Raw genomic sequence first — 26,295 nt, forward strand, 5'->3', positions numbered from 1 at the left:
TACCTATACCAGTTTAAGTTCAATCTAGATAAGTCTGGATCTACTTTAATACCTATACCAGTTTAAGTTCAATCTGGATATCTCTGGATCTACTTTAATACCTATACCAGTTTATGTCTAATCTAGATAAGTCTGGATCTACTTTAATACCTATACCAGTTTAAGTTCAATCTGGATATCTCTGGATCTAATTTAATACCTATACCAGTTTAAGTTCAATCTGGATATCTCTGGATCTACTTTAATACCTATACCAGTTTATGTCTAATCTAGATAAGTCTGGATCTACTTTAATACCTATACAAGTTTATGTCTAATCTAGATAAGTCTGGATCTATTTTAATACCTATACCAGTTTATGTCTAATCTAGATAAGTCTTGATCTATTTTAATACCTACACCAGTTTAACTCCACTCTCTGTAGAAAACAATAACCATAGTTCTCTTGTAAACAATGTTATTATTATTCCTTGAAGTTAGCATTTTTACATAAATCTATAAAAACTAAGAAACTTTCTGTAAATGTCACAAAACAAATGCAAAAATATTTTTTAACGGCAAATGATGTATGGATAGCCAAGAGTGCCAAAAATAATGCAAATAAAAATATAGGTGTGATACAGCTATTGACAGACCATCCTTATATTACTTTTAATTATTAAAGAACAAAAAACCTCAAATGATTTTGAACAGTTTTTTTATTCTTCTTCAGGAGAATAAAGAAAAATAGTGAACGATTTGAAAGCACTTGAGTTTTGGGTCTCTTTTAGAAACCATTGTAACTTTTGTATGTTAGCTTGTGTGCTGACGTCTTAACCAGAACTTACAACTTTCAATATTAAAATTTCCTGTAATGTTTTAATAAAATACACATTCTGATTGCTCTAACAATAAACTGTAAATATTCCCTAGTGTCCAATCTTTCATTCTTGGATCTCTGAGACACAAGGTTCCAAAGCAAAGTAATAGTGCATCAGTAAACTCATAAAGCCACTCTGTTACCTTGTGGATAAGTGCTGGGTCAGTGAGGATATCATTGATCACTATTCACCTGTTTCTGCTGGTCACTTTGAAATCCAGAATATTCTACTACCAAACTTTCTTCTCCGTCACTCAAATCGTTCATGATTCTCTCCCTTCAACATGTCCCAGTTCAACTTTTATATAATCAAGTTGATGTTGTGGGCTAATCTGACTGGTATTGAGTCATAAAGTGTGTAACAAATGAATTTCAGTATTAGAGTCACAAATGGATCCTTGGTGGTAGTGATTTCAAAGGATTTGGTGCCAGAATTTGGATACTTCTTCTCTTTGACTGCTTTTACACACATTGCTTATGTTGTAATGCACAGAGCAAACTGCCAACCTACCACTTTGACTTCGGTTGCTTCCACTTCATTATGGAATGTACCAAACACTATATTCAGACAACAGCTGCCAAAGTTGATAATATGTCATCATGATCATTCCAGAGGAACTGCTCAGCATTTGAGTACAATGATCAGTTAACATTTGTTTATAGGAATCTGTAACATCTTAGATTTTTGGTAGCACATATGTTAATATGTTGTCTTGACATCTTCAGCCATACAGTGAATATGTTGTCTTGACATCTTCAGCCATACAGTGCCCCATAAATTGAGAATCACAGAACTTGACATTACAGTATCTCCATCCCACAGTTAGACAGAAAAATCATATTGCTTGGATTGAGTTTTCATCAAACAGCAGGATTTAGTTATCCTTTCATGTTGCAAGTTTCTTTGACAGAAACTGCTTGAAATATGATGCCAAACCAAGTGTATTCTTAGTTTTCCTACAATTCAAAGGAAACATTCTTGAGAACATGAATTTAGAGAAACCAACATCACCAAATGTAGGACGACTGTAACATTAGAACATTACATTTAAAACTTACTGTTCATCACTGATACACTTTCTTAACTAGAATTTGTTAAAATAACAAATTACTGAACTAATCTATTTATTATATTTCTTTACAAATAATAAATTAACAAGAGAAATACATATTAAGCCAGTCACCCATTACAAAAGCAGTATCCATTCCTGAACATGTAGGACTACCACTCATGTACCAGTTTCCTGACTTCATTTGAAGGAATAACGCCTTGAGAGTGTCTTCTGTTGACAGACATGAGGGCTGCAATGCTTCTCTTTATGGTACAGATGGTGACTTCTGCTCCAGCTTCCTCCTTAATTTGCCAAGATGGAACCATGAAGCCAGAAACTAAGATAACTGTAGGGAGAAACCTACCAATAAATTACGAGCCAATCAACTTGCAGTGTATGCGTGTATGTATATATACAATTTTATTAAATATACATATAATAAAGAACAGTCACTATGCAAACGATTTGAAGACTTGTAGCTCAGATTTACATATAGCTATACTGACAAGGCTCGTTACACTACAAGTTTATTGTAGTGAAACAGTTATTAGGGCTATCTCATCTCAAACTGAATTGAATAATGTGTAAATAAGTTGTTCCCTAACAGTTATATGCAGGGAGAGGGTATATATGCACACATTTGGTCAGCAGATAGAATTAAGAAACAAAAGAGACTATCCTTTTAAAATACATTGTAGGACTAGCATCTTGGCAGAATAATGTCAGTATTTAATATTGAATAGTTATGTCTCTCTGTACTGATTAAAGCCTATATTTATATTATTTTACCGTATAGGATAGGCCTATCATTAGAACTATGGTAGGCCTCCACATTCATTCCACCACTGGAACTTATTCTTAAAATTTCCTGGTTACCAAGCACATATTCTTCATTAAAAAAAACTCAAAACACTTTAAAGTTTGTGTAATATAATTATCTACCTGCACTTTGATTATTCACTGACATGCAATGTCTGATGAGAGTCCACTCATCCGTATTCTCTATGTCGAATCTTGTTTCACAGACTTTACACCATGCTGAATGAGTATCACTTGAATCTTTGAAGAGTCATCCTTTGTGCTGCTGTTTTTTGAGTCAGATATCATGGAGCTTACACTTCCTGGACATGGGTAAGTAACTAAAACACTTGAATTCTCACACTGACACTATGTAAGCATTATTACTATTTACATTTTTGATTCAAGCATGGAACAACAGCTGAGAGAACTCACATAATAGGCTGATTCCTACTCTACTATTATTCTATTATAATAGTATTCCTCAAAAATGTGCAGTGTGGTATGAACTGGAAAGGGCTACAGTCATATGTAGCTTTCAAAATGTAATCACCAAGACACTCCAAAACAAATTATTGTACTTTATGAATTTTTAAGTGCCTTCAAGGTTTTTAAAGACCAAGGAACACCTGTACTACAGGTTAAAACACTTGAACTTTCACACAGAATCTATTATTTACTTGGAAAAAGTGAGTCACAGTATAACCAAGGGAAATCTGAACTACAGGTTGTAACACTTGAACTTTCACACAGAAGCTGTTATTTACTTGGAAAAAGTGAGTCACAGTATAACCAAGGGAAATCTGAACTACAGGTTGTAACACTTGAACTTTCACACAGAAGCTGTTATTTACTTGGAAAAAGTGAGTCACAGTATAACCAAGGGAAATCTGGACTAAAGATTATAACACTTGAACTTTCACACAGAAGCTATTATTTACTTGGAAAAGTGAGTCACAGTATAACCAAGGGAAACCTGGACTATAGGTTGTAACACTTAATCTTTCAAACAGAAGCTGTTATTCACTTGGAAGAAGTGAGTCACAGTATAACTTTTCAAGTTGATACTTTCATCTTCAACTGGAAAAATGTGATTCTGAATTAATTCATCTTTGAAACAGCCAATGGCATCTTTTACATGGACGAAAGTAAATAAAGATGACATATCTCAGGTAACTATAATCATGAGCAAAATAACATATAGAAATTATAAATTTCCAGATAAAAGAGCAAATTCTATAATGTTGTCAGATATTTATCATCTTTGAATTCAAGGTTCACATGAAATATTTTAATATAAAAGAAATATTACACACACAATATAGCAGGTTACATGTATAATAAACAATGACCCAAATATCTTTCAAATAAATACTGAAAATGTATCCTACCCTTCCTACTTTCAAGAATTAAACTGGAAAGTTTTACCCTCAGCAACACAACCCAAACTAATGTACATTTCAATGAATTTCAAAAGCTGTAACTTCTTTTCCATAATCTCCAAAAACACAAGATTTCTCCCCAGTGTTCCTTTTTGTAAAGGTACTATTCGTACAAAAGTTTTGCCAACTCATTATATAACTGTAAAGTTTTTTCCAGAGCATTTTCTATCGTATTTTTAAAGTACTGTTTGCTCCAAAGTGTAAAGTTTTTACACAACATGTATTCTTTCGTGATATTTCAAGTTACCATTTGTTATAAACTGTTTTCCACACACTGTACAACTGTAAGGTTTCTCACCAGTGTGTATTCTTTGATGTTGTTCTAAGTTACAGCTTGATATAAACTGTTTAGCACACACTACACATCTGTAAGGTTTCTCACCAGTGTGTATTCTTTGATGTACTTTTAATGCACTGTTTGTTCTAAACTGTTTAACACAAACTTCACATTTGTAAGATTTCTCCTCAGTGTGTATACTCCAATGTGTTTTTAAGGCACTATTTGTACGAAAGTTTTTTCCACATACTGTACAACAGTAAGGTTTCTCACCAGTGTGTATTCTGTGATGTTTATTTAAATCACCATTTGTTCCAAACTGTTTTCCACACACTGTACAACTGTAAGGTTTCTCACCAGTGTGTATTCTTTCATGTATTTTTATTTCACCCTTTGTTCCAAATTGTTTTCCACACACTGTACAACTGTAAGGTTTCTCTCCAGTGTGTCTTCTCTGATGTATTTTTAAGCAACTATCTGTACTAAATTGTTTTTCACACACTGCACACTTGTAGGGTTTCTCTCCAATATGTGTTCTTTGGTGTGTTTTTAAGTGACTGTTTCTCCCAAACTGTTTTCCACAAACTGTACAATGATATGATTTCTCTCCAGACTGTATCCTCTTTTGTTGTGTTAGTTTATCAAATGTTTTTCCACATCTGTATAGTTTATCATAACTTTGATACATATTACATGTTGTTAGGTTATTTTCACTTAATTTTGTTTCTCCACTAATACTGTTGTTCAGTGATTTTATGTCTTCTTTATGACCTTTTTGTTTTATAACATGATAACCAGGAACCTGACTTCCATAACAGGTGTTCACACTGGTCTTTATATCTAAAATAGATATATAAATGATGTAACAAATTTGTTAATAATGAATATATATAACACAATACTTTATTTAACATCTAAATATATTTTAATGTTCTAATATAATCAACACAAACACTAAAGATAAAGCTAAGTTTAACACTTTATAAAAACTTTTCTACCTAGATATGATAGCTCTGTAAACAAATTGTTGGTTACATACCACATTCAAGAGATGTTTTTAGTAGATAAAGTCTAAAGTTATATCTAGAAATATGATAGTATGGTGTAACACCAAACAAAGTTACTTCCTGGTTTAACTGTTAGATATTTTATAAATGGAAGTGGTTAAATATTATAAAATATTCTAATAATTTGTTTATTGTAACATGTTAATTAACATCAATAGATTATTGTTCCTGTTCCATGTAGAGGTAAATAAATATTTATAAACATTAATATTTAGGCTAAACTAACACATTTATCTATATATTATTTATCAAGTGCAGGTATCATTCCTGTAACTATAAACTGTTTCATTACTGACTCCAACATGTTAAACTGTATATTTGTAATCAATCAAGTATCAGATTCTATCGACTGGTAGTGTTCAGGATAACCATATCTGTGGTAATACATGACAACAATACATTCACAGAACATGTAGAACCACAAAGATAACAAACACTGGTCATTTACAGAGTTTTATTTTATAAAAACATGTACTGTTCTCCACATTCATTTTGAGGCTAACATAATGTTAAAAATTGTTAAATGTTTTGTTGTTATTTTATCACATTAAAACTTTCACACAAGTTGAATTAACATCAGACAAACCTAGCATGGGTCCATAATTTGAAATTAATTCTGTTTCATGTGGTTCAATAAATATTAAAAAAAACACCAATAATTTTATTTTATCTTTCCACAACATTTATATCATGGTGTATGTCACAACTTAAGTTACTTACATTCAAAACATAAACTATTATCATTGTACATAAAACATGTCATAAGAATATAGTTAATGAATCAAATTATGTTATGTATATTTTAAATTCTTGATTTTACAAGGAAATATTTTTAAAAAATCTAATTATCATCAGAGCTACAACATTTCTAGTTCTTCTATAATTTATTTAAAATTCCTCTGAGAGGTACAGGTTTAACATAATATACTCATTATAATGTAGGTGTTATTAAAGCTAAGTGTACTTTTAATATAACATTTTAATTTATCAAACAATGTATTAGATTATGTTTTAGTACAGAGTTCTGTCTATTTCACTTTCAGTTTTAGAATCTCTCTGGTTTTCAGGTAGACAAACATAAGAGAAGCTTTGAAGGTTCTTATGCCATAGTTAGAAAGACAGATAAATTGTGATTATTATATAACATTGTTTGCTTTGTATGTGTCATTGTTCTGTGTTGTTAGTTGTAGTATTTAAACAAATAAATATTTTGTGTACTTGTACTATAAATTAAAGAAAATAGACTTAAATATTCAACAACTGAAAAAACACATCACAAGATTATAAATTGTATATTTATCATTATAAAAATAACCAAACACAGTAATTTAAGAAAGTTGTTAGGTTATATTAAGTAAGACAGTAAAAATAATAAAATTATTCATGGGGTGTTTGTTTGGATCATAGATACAAAACATAAGCTACACGTTCACCAAGTGATTTAGAACAAGAACAGAATAATTAGGTATAAATAGAAATATATTCTAAGGAGCTTCAAGTTATTCATAGTAAAGATATTACAGTTTCATGTTATAATTTGTGTCGAATCTAGAAAGAAAACAAGTGGTAATTTATTTATTTTTTTTAATGGTGGTTACAAGGTTGGTCAAATCAACAGGCTGCTTAGAGTATTAAGGTAAATAAAATATAGTTTTACTGAAACAAAAATGGTTTGACATTTATTTACGCTACTAGAGATTACTCAAGCAAAATTTGACAATTTTAGATGAAGAAAGTATTTTAATATTAGTAAGAAAGTCATTTTGAACTTGGAGCAGCCAAACACTGACTCCAGGTATTAATGAGCCAAACACTGACTCCAGGTATTCATGGATTGATTTTCAGTAAAGAAACTCCTTTTCTGTGTACAGAACACCAGCAATGTTGACAAAATTCACAAGACATTTTAAAAGTTACAGTTTAGAAACTATTATGTTTACTTTAGGGTTACAAGGTCAGTCACACTGACCAAGTTAATATGTTAAGTGTTAAGCCAATGCTCACAAACGTAAGTTTGAAGTCATGTATGTACTTACCAGATGTTCTTCCTAACCTTGATTCAATATCTCTTTGGTATTCAGTTTTTGTTTTCACATTCATAACATTATAACATGAACCATCCTGGTTCTCATCATCACTGTAACTGAACTCAGAAATAACATCATCTTGTAGCAGATCACCAGGTTTCTCTATTTTCACATGAACAGATATGTTCTAGAATCAAACATTTGAAAGGGTTAATAGAAATAAGAAGTGGTGTTATCATTTACATATAGTCTCCACAGTTCACTGATTTAAACCATGATGATATAACTAGTAAATCTAACATTTCAAACTTAGTTATATGTGTAAATTGTTGTAAAACTATTAAAATACTAACTTCACATCTGATTATACAGAAAAACAAAACATATAGGAACAAATTTAGAGAAGTGGAGTTTTATTTAATTTTATTTCTTTTAACTATAGTTCCATATTTTGAATTCACACACAATATAATAAATTATTCTACAGGAAACACTAGTAGTTATACACTCACCTCTGTGCCCAACACACAAGATAATAAGTTATTCTACAGGAAACACTGGTACTTATACACTCACCTCTGTGTCCAACACACAAGATAATAAGTTATTCTACAGGAAACACTAGTAATTATACACTCACCTCTGTGTCCAACACACAAGATAATAAGTTATTCTACAGGAAACACTGGTAGTTACACACTCACCTCTGTGTCCAACACACAAGATAATAAGTTATTCTACAGGAAACATGGTAGTTATACACTCACCTCTGTGTCCAACACACAAGATAATAAGTTATTCTACAGGAAACACTGGTAGTTATACACTCACCTCTGTGTCCAACACACAAGATAATAAGTTATTCTACAGGAAACATGGTAGTTACACACTCACCTCTGTGTCCAACACACAAGATAATAAGTTATTCTACAGGAAACACTGGTAGTTATACACTCACGTCTGTGTCCAACACACAAGATAATAAGTTATTCTACAGGAAACACTAGTAATTATACACTCACCTCTGTGTCCAACACACAAGATAATAAGTTATTCTACAGGAAACACTGGTAGTTATACACTCACCTCTGTGTCCAACACACAAGATAATAAGTTATTCTACAGGAAACATGGTAGTTATACACTCACCTCTGTGTCCAACACACAAGATAATAAGTTATTCTACAGGAAACATGGTAGTTATACACTCACCTCTGTGTCCAACACACAAGATAATAAGTTATTCTACAGGAAACACTGGTAGTTATACACTCACCTCTGTGTCCAACACACAAGATAATAAGTTATTCTACAGGAAACACTGGTAGTTATACACTCACGTCTGTGTCCAACACACAAGATAATAAGTTATTCTACAGGAAACATGGTAGTTATACACTCACCTCTGTGTCCAACACACAAGATAATAAGTTATTCTACAGGAAACATGGTAGTTACACACTCACCTCTGTGTCCAACACACAAGATAATAAGTTATTCTACAGGAAACACTGGTAGTTATACACTCACCTCTGTGTCCAACACACAAGATAATAAGTTATTCTACAGGAAACACTGGTAGTTACACACTCACCTCTGTGTCCAACACACAAGATAATAAGTTATTCTACAGGAAACACTGGTAGTTATACACTCACCTCTGTGTCCAACACACAAGATAATAAGTTATTCTACAGGAAACACTGGTAGTTATACACTCACCTCTGTGTCCAACACACAAGATAATAAGTTATTCTACAGGAAACACTGGTAGTTATACACTCACCTCTGTGTCCAACACACAAGATAATAAGTTATTCTACAGGAAACACTGGTAGTTATACACTCACCTCTGTGTCCAACACACAAGATAATAAGTTATTCTACAGGAAACACTGGTAGTTATACACTCACCTCTGTGTCCAACACACAAGATAATAAGTTATTCTACAGGAAACACTGGTAGTTATACACTCACCTCTGTGTCCAACACACAAGATAATAAGTTATTCTACAGGAAACACTGGTAGTTATACACTCACCTCTGTGCCCAACACACAAGATAATAAGTTATTCTACAGGAAACACTGGTAGTTATACACTCATGTCTGTGTCCAACACACAAGATAATAAGTTATTCTACAGGAAACACTGGTAGTTATACACTCACCTCTGTGTCCAACACACAAGATAATAAGTTATTCTACAGGAAACACTGGTAGTTATACACTCACGTCTGTGTCCAACACACAAGATAATAAGTTATTCTACAGGAAACACTGGTAGTTATACACTCACCTCTATCCCCAACACACAAGATAATAAGTTATTCTACAGGAAACACTGGTAGTTACACACTCATCTCTGTGCCCAACACACAAGATAATAAGTTATTCTACAGGAAACACTGGTAGTTATACACTCACGTCTGTGTCCAACACACAAGATAATAAGTTATTCTACAGGAAACACTGGTAGTTATACACTCACCTCTGTCCCCAACACACAAGATAATAAGTTATTCTACAGGAAACACTGGTAGTTATACACTCACGTCTGTGTCCAACACACAAGATAATAAGTTATTCTACAGGAAACACTGGTAGTTATACACTCACCTCTGTGTCCAACACACAAGATAATAAGTTATTCTACAGGAAACACTAGTAGTTATACACTCACGTCTGTGTCCAACACACAAGATAATAAGTTATTCTACAGGAAACACTGGTAGTTATACACTCACGTCTGTGTCCAACACACAAGATAATAAGTTATTCTACAGGAAACACTGGTAGTTATACACTCACGTCTGTGTCCAACACACAAGATAATAAGTTATTCTACAGGAAACACTAGTAGTTATACACTCACGTCTGTGTCCAACACACAAGATAATAAGTTATTCTACAGGAAACACTAGCAGTTATACACTCACCTCTGTGTCCAACACACAAGATAATAAGTTATTCTACAGGAAACACTGGTAGTTATACACTCACGTCTGTGCCCAACACACAAGACAATAAGTTATTCTACAGGAAACACTGGTAGTTATACACTCACGTCTGTGTCCAACACACAAGATAATAAGTTATTCTACAGGAAACACTGGTAGTTATACACTCACGTCTGTGTCCAACACACAAGATAATAAGTTATTCTACAGGAAACACTGGTAGTTATACACTCACGTCTGTGTCCAACACACAAGATAATAAGTTATTCTACAGGAAACACTGGTAGTTACACACTCATCTCTGTGCCCAACACACAAGATAATAAGTTATTCTACAGGAAACACTGGAAGTTATACACTCACGTCTGTGTCCAACACACAAGATAATAAGTTATTCTACAGGAAACACTGATAGTTATACACTCACGTCTGTGTCCAACACACAAGATAATAAGTTATTCTACAGGAAACACTGGTAGTTATACACTCACGTCTGTGTCCAACACACAAGATAATAAGTTATTCTACAGGAAACACTGGTAGTTATACACTCACCTCTATCCCCAACACACAAGATAATAAGTTATTCTACAGGAAACACTGGTAGTTACACACTCATCTCTGTGCCCAACACACAAGATAATAAGTTATTCGACAGGAAACACTGGTAGTTATACACTCACCTCTGTGTCCAACACACAAGATAATAAGTTATTCTACAGGAAACACTGGTAGTTATACACTCACCTCTGTGTCCAACACACAAGATAATAAGTTATTCTACAGGAAACACTGGTAGTTATACACTCACGTCTGTGCCCAACACACAAGACAATAAGTTATTCTACAGGAAACACTGGTAGTTATACACTCACGTCTGTGCCCAACACACAAGACAATAAGTTATTCTACAGGAAACACTGGAAGTTATACACTCACGTCTGTGTCCAACACACAAGAAAATAAGTTATTCTACAGGAAACACTGGTAGTTATACACTCACCTCTGTGTCCAACACACAACATAATAAGTTATTCTACAGGAAACACTGGTAGTTGTACACTCACGTCTGTGTCCAACACACAAGATAATAAGTTATTCTACAGGAAACACTGGTAGTTATACACTCACGTCTGTGCCCAACACACAAGATAATAAGTTATTCTACAGGAAACACTGGTAGTTATACACTCACGTCTGTGCCCAACACACAAGACAATAAGTTATTCTACAGGAAACACTGGTAGTTATACACTCACGTCTGTGCCCAACACACAAGACAATAAGTTATTCTACAGGAAACACTGGAAGTTATACACTCATGTCTGTGTCCAACACACAAGATAATAAGTTATTCTACAGGAAACACTGGTAGTTATACACTCACCTCTGTGTCCAACACACAAGATAATAAGTTATTCTACAGGAAACACTGGTAGTTATACACTCACGTCTGTGTCCAACACACAAGATAATAAGTTATTCTACAGGAAACACTGGTAGTTATACACTCACCTCTATCCCCAACACACAAGATAATAAGTTATTCTACAGGAAACACTGGTAGTTACACACTCATCTCTGTGCCCAACACACAAGATAATAAGTTATTCTACAGGAAACACTGGTAGTTATACACTCACGTCTGTGTCCAACACACAAGATAATAAGTTATTCTACAGGAAACACTGGTAGTTATACACTCACCTCTATCCCCAACACACAAGATAATAAGTTATTCTACAGGAAACACTGGTAGTTATACACTCACGTCTGTGTCCAACACACAAGATAATAAGTTATTCTACAGGAAACACTGGTAGTTATACACTCACCTCTGTGTCCAACACACAAGATAATAAGTTATTCTACAGGAAACACTAGTAGTTATACACTCACGTCTGTGTCCAACACACAAGATAATAAGTTATTCTACAGGAAACACTGGTAGTTATACACTCACGTCTGTGTCCAACACACAAGATAATAAGTTATTCTACAGGAAACACTGGTAGTTATACACTCACGTCTGTGTCCAACACACAAGATAATAAGTTATTCTACAGGAAACACTAGTAGTTATACACTCACGTCTGTGTCCAACACACAAGATAATAAGTTATTCTACAGGAAACACTAGTAGTTATACACTCACGTCTGTGTCCAACACACAAGATAATAAGTTATTCTACAGGAAACACTGGTAGTTATACACTCACCTCTATCCCCAACACACAAGATAATAAGTTATTCTACAGGAAACACTGGTAGTTATACACTCACCTCTGTGTCCAACACACAAGATAATAAGTTATTCTACAGGAAACACTGGTAGTTATACACTCACGTCTGTGCCCAACACACAAGACAATAAGTTATTCTACAGGAAACACTGGTAGTTATACACTCACGTCTGTGTCCAACACACAAGATAATAAGTTATTCTACAGGAAACACTGGTAGTTATACACTCACGTCTGTGTCCAACACACAAGATAATAAGTTATTCTACAGGAAACACTGGTAGTTATACACTCACCTCTGTGTCCAACACACAAGATAATAAGTTATTCTACAGGAAACACTGGTAGTTATACACTCACGTCTGTGCCCAACACACAAGACAATAAGTTATTCTACAGGAAACACTGGTAGTTATACACTCACGTCTGTGTCCAACACACAAGATAATAAGTTATTCTACAGGAAACACTGGTAGTTATACACTCACGTCTGTGTCCAACACACAAGATAATAAGTTATTCTACAGGAAACACTGGTAGTTATACACTCACCTCTATCCCCAACACACAAGATAATAAGTTATTCTACAGGAAACACTGGTAGTTACACACTCATCTCTGTGCCCAACACACAAGATAATAAGTTATTCTACAGGAAACACTGGAAGTTATACACTCACGTCTGTGTCCAACACACAAGATAATAAGTTATTCTACAGGAAACACTGATAGTTATACACTCACGTCTGTGTCCAACACACAAGATAATAAGTTATTCTACAGGAAACACTGGTAGTTATACACTCACGTCTGTGTCCAACACACAAGATAATAAGTTATTCTACAGGAAACACTGGTAGTTATACACTCACCTCTATCCCCAACACACAAGATAATAAGTTATTCTACAGGAAACACTGGTAGTTACACACTCATCTCTGTGCCCAACACACAAGATAATAAGTTATTCGACAGGAAACACTGGTAGTTATACACTCACCTCTGTGTCCAACACACAAGATAATAAGTTATTCGACAGGAAACACTGGTAGTTATACACTCACCTCTGTGTCCAACACACAAGATAATAAGTTATTCTACAGGAAACACTGGTAGTTATACACTCACGTCTGTGCCCAACACACAAGACAATAAGTTATTCTACAGGAAACACTGGTAGTTATACACTCACGTCTGTGCCCAACACACAAGACAATAAGTTATTCTACAGGAAACACTGGAAGTTATACACTCACGTCTGTGTCCAACACACAAGAAAATAAGTTATTCTACAGGAAACACTGGTAGTTATACACTCACCTCTGTGTCCAACACACAACATAATAAGTTATTCTACAGGAAACACTGGTAGTTGTACACTCACGTCTGTGTCCAACACACAAGATAATAAGTTATTCTACAGGAAACACTGGTAGTTATACACTCACGTCTGTGCCCAACACACAAGATAATAAGTTATTCTACAGGAAACACTGGTAGTTATACACTCACGTCTGTGCCCAACACACAAGACAATAAGTTATTCTACAGGAAACACTGGTAGTTATACACTCACGTCTGTGCCCAACACACAAGACAATAAGTTATTCTACAGGAAACACTGGTAGTTATACACTCACGTCTGTGCCCAACACACAAGATAATAAGTTATTCTACAGGAAACACTGGTAGTTACACACTCACCTCTGTGCCCAACACACAAGATAATAAGTTATTCTACAGGAAACACTGGTAGTTACACACTCACCTCTGTGCCCAACACACAAGATAATAAGTTATTCTAAAGGAAACACTGGTAGTTATACACTCACCTCTGTGTCCAACACACAAGATATTAAGTTATTCTACAGGAAACACTGGTAGTTATACACTCACCTCTGTGCCCAACACACAAGATAATAAGTTATTCTACAGGAAACACTGGTAGTTATACACTCACGTCTGTGTCCAACACACAAGATAATAAGTTATTCTACAGGAAACACTGGTAGTTATACACTCACGTCTGTGTCCAACACACAAGATAATAAGTTATTCTACAGGAAACATGGTAGTTACACACTCACCTCTGTGCCCAACACACAAGATAATAAGTTATTCTACAGGAAACACTGGTAGTTACACACTCACGTCTGTGCCCAACACACAAGATAATAAGTTATTCTAAAGGAAACACTGGTAGTTATACACTCACCTCTGTGTCCAACACACAAGATAATAAGTTATTCTACAGGAAACACTGGTAGTTATACACTCACCTCTGTGCCCAACACACAAGATAATAAGTTATTCTACAGGAAACACTGGAAGTTATACACTCACCTCTGTGCCCAACACACAAGGTAATAAGTTATTCTACAGGAAACACTGGTAGTTATACACTCATCTCTGTGCCCAACACACAAGATAATAAGTTATTCTACAGGAAACATGGTAGTTACACACTCACCTCTGTGTCCAACACACAAGATAATAAGTTATTCTACAGGAAACACTGGTAGTTATACACTCACGTCTGTGTCCAACACACAAGATAATAAGTTATTCTACAGGAAACACTAGTAATTATACACTCACCTCTGTGTCCAACACACAAGATAATAAGTTATTCTACAGGAAACACTGGTAGTTACACACTCACCTCTGTGTCCAACACACAAGATAATAAGTTATTCTACAGGAAACATGGTAGTTATACACTCACCTCTGTGTCCAACACACAAGATAATAAGTTATTCTACAGGAAACATGGTAGTTATACACTCACCTCTGTGTCCAACACACAAGATAATAAGTTATTCTACAGGAAACACTGGTAGTTATACACTCACCTCTGTGTCCAACACACAAGATAATAAGTTATTCTACAGGAAACACTGGTAGTTATACACTCACGTCTGTGTCCAACACACAAGATAATAAGTTATTCTACAGGAAACATGGTAGTTATACACTCACGTCTGTGTCCAACACACAAGATAATAAGTTATTCTACAGGAAACATGGTAGTTACACACTCACCTCTGTGTCCAACACACAAGATAATAAGTTATTCTACAGGAAACACTGGTAGTTATACACTCACCTCTGTGTCCAACACACAAGATAATAAGTTATTCTAAAGGAAACACTGGTAGTTACACACTCACCTCTGTGTCCAACACACAAGATAATAAGTTATTCTACAGGAAACACTGGTACTTATACACTCACCTCTGTGTCCAACACACAAGATAATAAGTTATTCTACAGGAAACATGGTAGTTACACACTCACCTCTGTGTCCAACACACAAGATAATAAGTTATTCTACAGGAAACATGGTAGTTACACACTCACCTCTGTGTCCAACACACAAGATAATAAGTTATTCTACAGGAAACACTGGTAGTTATACACTCACCTCTGTGTCCAACACACAAGATAATAAGTTATTCTACAGGAAACACTGGTAGTTATACACTCACCTCTGTGTCCAACACACAAGATAATAAGTTATTCTACAGGAAACACTGGTAGTTATACACTCACCTCTGTGTCCAACACACAAGATAATAAGTCATTCTACAGGAAACACTGGTAATAATACACTCACCTCTGTGCCCAACACACAAGATAATAAGTTATTCTACAGGAAACACTAGTAATTATACACTCACCTCTGTGCCCAACACACAAGACAATAAGTTATTCTACAGGAAACACTGGTAGTTATACACTCACGTCTGTGCCCAACACACAAGACAATAAGTTATTCTACAGGAAACACTGGTAGTTATACACTCACGTCTGTGCCCAACACACAAGACAATAAGTTATTCTACAGGAAACACTGGAAGTTATACACTCATGTCTGTGTCCAACACACAAGATAATAAGTTATTCTACAGGAAACACTGGTAGTTATACACTCACCTCTGTGTCCAACACACAAGATAATAAGTTATTCTACAGGAAACACTGGTAGTTATACACTCACGTCTGTGTCCAACACACAAGATAATAAGTTATTCTACAGGAAACACTGGTAGTTATACACTCACCTCTATCCCCAACACACAAGATAATAAGTTATTCTACAGGAAACACTGGTAGTTACATACTCATCTCTGTGCCCAACACACAAGATAATAAGTTATTCTACAGGAAACACTGGTAGTTATACACTCACGTCTGTGTCCAACACACAAGATAATAAGTTATTCTACAGGAAACACTGGTAGTTATACACTCACCTCTATCCCCAACACACAAGATAATAAGTTATTCTACAGGAAACACTGGTAGTTATACACTCACGTCTGTGTCCAACACACAAGATAATAAGTTATTCTACAGGAAACACTGGTAGTTATACACTCACCTCTGTGTCCAACACACAAGATAATAAGTTATTCTACAGGAAACACTAGTAGTTATACACTCACGTCTGTGTCCAACACACAAGATAATAAGTTATTCTACAGGAAACACTGGTAGTTATACACTCACGTCTGTGTCCAACACACAAGATAATAAGTTATTCTACAGGAAACACTGGTAGTTATACACTCACGTCTGTGTCCAACACACAAGATAATAAGTTATTCTACAGGAAACACTAGTAGTTATACACTCACGTCTGTGTCCAACACACAAGATAATAAGTTATTCTACAGGAAACACTAGCAGTTATACACTCACGTCTGTGTCCAACACACAAGATAATAAGTTATTCTACAGGAAACACTGGTAGTTATACACTCACCTCTATCCCCAACACACAAGATAATAAGTTATTCTACAGGAAACACTGGTAGTTATACACTCACCTCTGTGTCCAACACACAAGATAATAAGTTATTCTACAGGAAACACTGGTAGTTATACACTCACGTCTGTGCCCAACACACAAGACAATAAGTTATTCTACAGGAAACACTGGTAGTTATACACTCACGTCTGTGTCCAACACACAAGATAATAAGTTATTCTACAGGAAACACTGGTAGTTATACACTCACGTCTGTGTCCAACACACAAGATAATAAGTTATTCTACAGGAAACACTGGTAGTTATACACTCACCTCTATCCCCAACACACAAGATAATAAGTTATTCTACAGGAAACACTGGTAGTTACACACTCATCTCTGTGCCCAACACACAAGATAATAAGTTATTCTACAGGAAACACTGGAAGTTATACACTCACGTCTGTGTCCAACACACAAGATAATAAGTTATTCTACAGGAAACACTGATAGTTATACACTCACGTCTGTGTCCAACACACAAGATAATAAGTTATTCTACAGGAAACACTGGTAGTTATACACTCACGTCTGTGTCCAACACACAAGATAATAAGTTATTCTACAGGAAACACTGGTAGTTATACACTCACCTCTATCCCCAACACACAAGATAATAAGTTATTCTACAGGAAACACTGGTAGTTACACACTCATCTCTGTGCCCAACACACAAGATAATAAGTTATTCGACAGGAAACACTGGTAGTTATACACTCACCTCTGTGTCCAACACACAAGATAATAAGTTATTCGACAGGAAACACTGGTAGTTATACACTCACCTCTGTGTCCAACACACAAGATAATAAGTTATTCTACAGGAAACACTGGTAGTTATACACTCACGTCTGTGCCCAACACACAAGACAATAAGTTATTCTACAGGAAACACTGGTAGTTATACACTCACGTCTGTGCCCAACACACAAGACAATAAGTTATTCTACAGGAAACACTGGAAGTTATACACTCACGTCTGTGTCCAACACACAAGAAAATAAGTTATTCTACAGGAAACACTGGTAGTTATACACTCACCTCTGTGTCCAACACACAACATAATAAGTTATTCTACAGGAAACACTGGTAGTTGTACACTCACGTCTGTGTCCAACACACAAGATAATAAGTTATTCTACAGGAAACACTGGTAGTTATACACTCACGTCTGTGCCCAACACACAAGATAATAAGTTATTCTACAGGAAACACTGGTAGTTATACACTCACGTCTGTGCCCAACACACAAGACAATAAGTTATTCTACAGGAAACACTGGTAGTTATACACTCACGTCTGTGCCCAACACACAAGACAATAAGTTATTCTACAGGAAACACTGGTAGTTATACACTCACGTCTGTGCCCAACACACAAGATAATAAGTTATTCTACAGGAAACACTGGTAGTTACACACTCACCTCTGTGCCCAACACACAAGATAATAAGTTATTCTACAGGAAACACTGGTAGTTACACACTCACCTCTGTGCCCAACACACAAGATAATAAGTTATTCTAAAGGAAACACTGGTAGTTATACACTCACCTCTGTGTCCAACACACAAGATATTAAGTTATTCTACAGGAAACACTGGTAGTTATACACTCACCTCTGTGCCCAACACACAAGATAATAAGTTATTCTACAGGAAACACTGGTAGTTATACACTCACGTCTGTGTCCAACACACAAGATAATAAGTTATTCTACAGGAAACACTGGTAGTTATACACTCACGTCTGTGCCCAACACACAAGATAATAAGTTATTCTACAGGAAACATGGTAGTTACACACTCACCTCTGTGCCCAACACACAAGATAATAAGTTATTCTACAGGAAACACTGGTAGTTACACACTCACGTCTGTGCCCAACACACAAGATAATAAGTTATTCTAAAGGAAACACTGGTAGTTATACACTCACCTCTGTGTCCAACACACAAGATAATAAGTTATTCTACAGGAAACACTGGTAGTTATACACTCACCTCTGTGCCCAACACACAAGATAATAAGTTATTCTACAGGAAACACTGGAAGTTATACACTCACCTCTGTGCCCAACACACAAGGTAATAAGTTATTCTACAGGAAACACTGGTAGTTATACACTCATCTCTGTGCCCAACACACAAGATAATAAGTTATTCTACAGGAAACACTGGTAGTTATACACTCACGTCTGTGTCCAACACACAAGATAATAAGTTATTCTACAGGAAACACTGGTAGTTATACACTCACGTCTGTGTCCAACACACAAGATAATAAGTTATTCTACAGAAAACACTGGTAGTTATACACTCACGTCTGTGCCCAACACACAAGACAATAAGTTATTCTACAGGAAACACTGGTAGTTATACACTCACGTCTGTGTCCAACACACAAGATAATAAGTTATTCTACAGGAAACACTGGAAGTTATACACTCACGTCTGTGTCCAACACACAAGATAATAAGTTATTCTACAGGAAACACTGGTAGTTATACACTCACGTCTGTGCCCAACACACAAGACAATAAGTTATTCTACAGGAAACACTGGAAGTTATACACTCACGTCTGTGTCCAACACACAAGATAATAAGTTATTCTACAGGAAACACTGGTAGTTATACACTCACGTCTGTGTCCAACACACAAGATAATAAGGTATTCTACAGGAAACACTAGTAGTTATACACTCACGTCTGTGTCCAACACACAAGATAATAAGTTATTCTACAGGAAACACTGGTAGTTATACACTCACGTCTGTGCCCAACACACAAGACAATAAGTTATTCTACAGGAAACACTGGTAGTTATACACTCACGTCTGTGCCCAACACACAAGACAATAAGTTATTCTACAGGAAACACTGGAAGTTGTACACTCACGTCTGTGTCCAACACACAAGATAATAAGTTATTCTACAGGAAACACTGGTAGTTATACACTCACCTCTGTGTCCAACACACAAGATAATAAGTTATTCTACAGGAAACACTGGTAGTTATACACTCACCTCTGTGTCCAACACACAAGATAATAAGTTATTCTACAGGAAACACTGGTAGTTATACACTCACGTCTGTGTCCAACACACAAGATAATAAGTTATTCTACAGGAAACACTGGTAGTTATACACTCACGTCTGTGTCCAACACACAAGATAATAAGTTATTCTACAGGAAACACTGGTAGTTATACACTCACGTCTGTGTCCAACACACTAGATAATAAGTTATTCTACAGGAAACACTGGTAGTTATACACTCACGTCTGTGCCCAACACACAAGACAATAAGTTATTCTACAGGAAACACTGGTAGTTATACACTCACGTCTGTGTCCAACACACAAGATAATAAGTTATTCTACAGGAAACACTGGAAGTTATACACTCACGTCTGTGTCCAACACACAAGATAATAAGTTATTCTACAGGAAACACTGGTAGTTATACACTCACGTCTGTGCCCAACACACAAGACAATAAGTTATTCTACAGGAAACACTGGAAGTTATACACTCACGTCTGTGCCCAACACACAAGATAATAAGTTATTCTTCAGGAAACACTGGTAGTTATACACTCACGTCTGTGTCCAACACACAAGATAATAAGTTATTCTACAGGAAACACTAGTAGTTATACACTCACGTCTGTGTCCAACACACAAGATAATAAGTTATTCTACAGGAAACACTGGTAGTTATACACTCACGTCTGTGCCCAACACACAAGACAATAAGTTATTCTACAGGAAACACTGGTAGTTATACACTCACGTCTGTGCCCAACACACAAGACAATAAGTTATTCTACAGGAAACACTGGAAGTTATACACTCACGTCTGTGTCCAACACACAAGATAATAAGTTATTCTACAGGAAACACTGGTAGTTATACACTCACCTCTGTGTCCAACACACAAGATAATAAGTTATTCTACAGGAAACACTGGTAGTTATACACTCACGTCTGTGTCCAACACACAAGATAATAAGTTATTCTACAGGAAACACTGGTAGTTGTACACTCACGTCTGTGTCCAACACACAAGATAATAAGTTATTCTACAGGAAACACTGGTAGTTATACACTCACGTCTGTGCCCAACACACAAGACAATAAGTTATTCTACAGGAAACACTGGTAGTTATACACTCACGTCTGTGCCCAACACACAAGACAATAAGTTATTCTACAGGAAACACTGGTAGTTACACACTCACCTCTGTGCCCAACACACAAGATAATAAGTTATTCTACAGGAAACACTGGTAGTTATACACTCACCTCTGTGTCCAACACACAAGATAATAAGTTATTCTACAGGAAACACTGGTAGTTATACACTCACGTCTGTGTCCAACACACAAGATAATAAGTTATTCTACAGGAAACACTGGTAGTTATACACTCACCTCTGTGTCCAACACACAACATAATAAGTTATTCTACAGGAAACACTGGTAGTTGTACACTCACGTCTGTGTCCAACACACAAGATAATAAGTTATTCTACAGGAAACACTGGTAGTTATACACTCATGTCTGTGCCCAACACACAAGATAATAAGTTATTCTACAGGAAACACTGGTAGTTGTACACTCACGTCTGTGTCCAACACACAAGATAATAAGTTATTCTACAGGAAACATGGTAGTTACACACTCACCTCTGTGCCCAACACACAAGATAAGAAGTTATTCTACAGGAAACACTGGTAGTTACACACTCACCTCTGTGCCCAACACACAAGATAATAAGTTATTCTACAGGAAACACTGGTAGTTACACACTCACCTCTGTGCCCAACACACAAGATAATAAGTTATTCTACAGGAAACACTGGTAGTTACACACTCACCTCTGTGCCCAACACACAAGATAATAAGTTATTCTAAAGGAAACACTGGTAGTTATACACTCACCTCTGTGTCCAACACACAAGATATTAAGTTATTCTACAGGAAACACTGGTAGTTATACACTCACCTCTGTGCCCAACACACAAGATAATAAGTTATTCTACAGGAAACACTGGTAGTTATACACTCACGTCTGTGTCCAACACACAAGATAATAAGTTATTCTACAGGAAACACTGGTAGTTATACACTCACGTCTGTGCCCAACACACAAGATAATAAGTTATTCTACAGGAAACATGGTAGTTACACACTCACCTCTGTGCCCAACACACAAGATAATAAGTTATTCTACAGGAAACACTGGTAGTTACACACTCACGTCTGTGCCCAACACACAAGATAATAAGTTATTCTAAAGGAAACACTGGTAGTTATACACTCACCTCTGTGTCCAACACACAAGATAATAAGTTATTCTACAGGAAACACTGGTAGTTATACACTCACCTCTGTGCCCAACACACAAGATAATAAGTTATTCTACAGGAAACACTGGAAGTTATACACTCACCTCTGTGCCCAACACACAAGGTAATAAGTTATTCTACAGGAAACACTGGTAGTTATACACTCATCTCTGTGCCCAACACACAAGATAATAAGTTATTCTACAGGAAACACTGGTAGTTATACACTCACGTCTGTGTCCAACACACAAGATAATAAGTTATTCTACAGGAAACACTGGTAGTTATACACTCACGTCTGTGTCCAACACACAAGATAATAAGTTATTCTACAGAAAACACTGGTAGTTATACACTCACGTCTGTGCCCAACACACAAGACAATAAGTTATTCTACAGGAAACACTGGTAGTTATACACTCACGTCTGTGTCCAACACACAAGATAATAAGTTATTCTACAGGAAACACTGGAAGTTATACACTCACGTCTGTGTCCAACACACAAGATAATAAGTTATTCTACAGGAAACACTGGTAGTTATACACTCACGTCTGTGCCCAACACACAAGACAATAAGTTATTCTACAGGAAACACTGGAAGTTATACACTCACGTCTGTGTCCAACACACAAGATAATAAGTTATTCTACAGGAAACACTGGTAGTTATACACTCACGTCTGTGTCCAACACACAAGATAATAAGGTATTCTACAGGAAACACTAGTAGTTATACACTCACGTCTGTGTCCAACACACAAGATAATAAGTTATTCTACAGGAAACACTGGTAGTTATACACTCACGTCTGTGCCCAACACACAAGACAATAAGTTATTCTACAGGAAACACTGGTAGTTATACACTCACGTCTGTGCCCAACACACAAGACAATAAGTTATTCTACAGGAAACACTGGAAGTTGTACACTCACGTCTGTGTCCAACACACAAGATAATAAGTTATTCTACAGGAAACACTGGTAGTTATACACTCACCTCTGTGTCCAACACACAAGATAATAAGTTATTCTACAGGAAACACTGGTAGTTATACACTCACCTCTGTGTCCAACACACAAGATAATAAGTTATTCTACAGGAAACACTGGTAGTTATACACTCACGTCTGTGTCCAACACACAAGATAATAAGTTATTCTACAGGAAACACTGGTAGTTATACACTCACGTCTGTGTCCAACACACTAGATAATAAGTTATTCTACAGGAAACACTGGTAGTTATACACTCACGTCTGTGCCCAACACACAAGACAATAAGTTATTCTACAGGAAACACTGGTAGTTATACACTCACGTCTGTGTCCAACACACAAGATAATAAGTTATTCTACAGGAAACACTGGAAGTTATACACTCACGTCTGTGTCCAACACACAAGATAATAAGTTATTCTACAGGAAACACTGGTAGTTATACACTCACGTCTGTGCCCAACACACAAGACAATAAGTTATTCTACAGGAAACACTGGAAGTTATACACTCACGTCTGTGCCCAACACACAAGATAATAAGTTATTCTTCAGGAAACACTGGTAGTTATACACTCACGTCTGTGTCCAACACACAAGATAATAAGTTATTCTACAGGAAACACTAGTAGTTATACACTCACGTCTGTGTCCAACACACAAGATAATAAGTTATTCTACAGGAAACACTGGTAGTTATACACTCACGTCTGTGCCCAACACACAAGACAATAAGTTATTCTACAGGAAACACTGGTAGTTATACACTCACGTCTGTGCCCAACACACAAGACAATAAGTTATTCTACAGGAAACACTGGAAGTTATACACTCACGTCTGTGTCCAACACACAAGATAATAAGTTATTCTACAGGAAACACTGGTAGTTATACACTCACCTCTGTGTCCAACACACAAGATAATAAGTTATTCTACAGGAAACACTGGTAGTTATACACTCACGTCTGTGTCCAACACACAAGATAATAAGTTATTCTACAGGAAACACTGGTAGTTGTACACTCACGTCTGTGTCCAACACACAAGATAATAAGTTATTCTACAGGAAACACTGGTAGTTATACACTCACGTCTGTGCCCAACACACAAGACAATAAGTTATTCTACAGGAAACACTGGTAGTTATACACTCACGTCTGTGCCCAACACACAAGACAATAAGTTATTCTACAGGAAACACTGGTAGTTACACACTCACCTCTGTGCCCAACACACAAGATAATAAGTTATTCTACAGGAAACACTGGTAGTTATACACTCACCTCTGTGTCCAACACACAAGATAATAAGTTATTCTACAGGAAACACTGGTAGTTATACACTCACCTCTGTGTCCAACACACAAGATAATAAGTTATTCTACAGGAAACACTGGTAGTTATACACTCACCTCTGTGTCCAACACACAACATAATAAGTTATTCTACAGGAAACACTGGTAGTTGTACACTCACGTCTGTGTCCAACACACAAGATAATAAGTTATTCTACAGGAAACACTGGTAGTTATACACTCATGTCTGTGCCCAACACACAAGATAATAAGTTATTCTACAGGAAACACTGGTAGTTGTACACTCACGTCTGTGTCCAACACACAAGATAATAAGTTATTCTACAGGAAACATGGTAGTTACACACTCACCTCTGTGCCCAACACACAAGATAAGAAGTTATTCTACAGGAAACACTGGTAGTTACACACTCACCTCTGTGCCCAACACACAAGATAATAAGTTATTCTACAGGAAACACTGGTAGTTACACACTCACCTCTGTGCCCAACACACAAGATAATAAGTTATTCTAAAGGAAACACTGGTAGTTATACACTCACCTCTGTGTCCAACACACAAGATAATAAGTTATTCTACAGGAAACACTGGTAGTTATACACTCACCTCTGTGTCCAACACACAAGATAATAAGTTATTCTACAGGAAACACTGGTAGTTATACACTCACCTCTGTGTCCAACACACAAGATAATAAGTTATTCAACAGGAAACACTGGTAGTTATACACTCACGTCTGTGTCCAACACACAAGATAATAAGTTATTCTACAGGAAACACTGGTAGTTATACACTCATCTCTGTGCCCAACAAACAAGATAATAAGTTATTCTTCAGGAAACACTGGTAGTTACACACTCATCTCTGTGCCCAACACACAAGATAATAAGTTATTCTACAGGAAACATTGGAAGGTATACATTCACCTCTGTGCCCAACACACAAGATAATAAGTTATTCTACAGGAAACACTGGTAGTTATACACTCACCTCTGTGCCCAACACACAAGATAATAAGTTATTCTACAGGAAGCACTGGTAGTTATACACTCATCTCTGTGTCCAACACACAAGATAATAAGTTATTCTTCAG

The 26,295-nt window shown here is 36.0% G+C and overlaps 1 protein-coding gene across 3 annotated transcripts in view; it reads right to left on the reverse strand.

The window, feature by feature from the left end:
• Nucleotides 1-1,796: 1,796 nt before the first annotated feature.
• The window catches only part of LOC143226842 (uncharacterized), a 40,611-nt gene continuing 16,112 nt past the window's right edge, over nt 1,797-26,295 (reverse strand). For 2 of the 3 annotated variants that reach the window (XM_076458326.1, XM_076458327.1), the window contains 2 exons: nt 7,532-7,709; nt 3,982-5,268 (listed from right to left, as the gene is read on the reverse strand). In XM_076458326.1, coding sequence (XP_076314441.1) covers nt 4,361-5,268; nt 7,532-7,709 — 1,086 coding nt within the window. In that variant the 3' untranslated portion in view covers nt 3,982-4,360. Of the gene's footprint in view, nt 2,258-3,981; nt 5,269-7,531; nt 7,710-26,295 lie in introns of those variants that run through there. The other variant, XR_013014779.1, reaches the window with a different exon arrangement.

The sequence above is a fragment of the Tachypleus tridentatus genome, chromosome 9 (assembly GCF_004210375.1).
Source record: "Tachypleus tridentatus isolate NWPU-2018 chromosome 9, ASM421037v1, whole genome shotgun sequence".
Classification (NCBI taxonomy): Eukaryota; Metazoa; Arthropoda; class Merostomata; order Xiphosura; family Limulidae; genus Tachypleus; species Tachypleus tridentatus.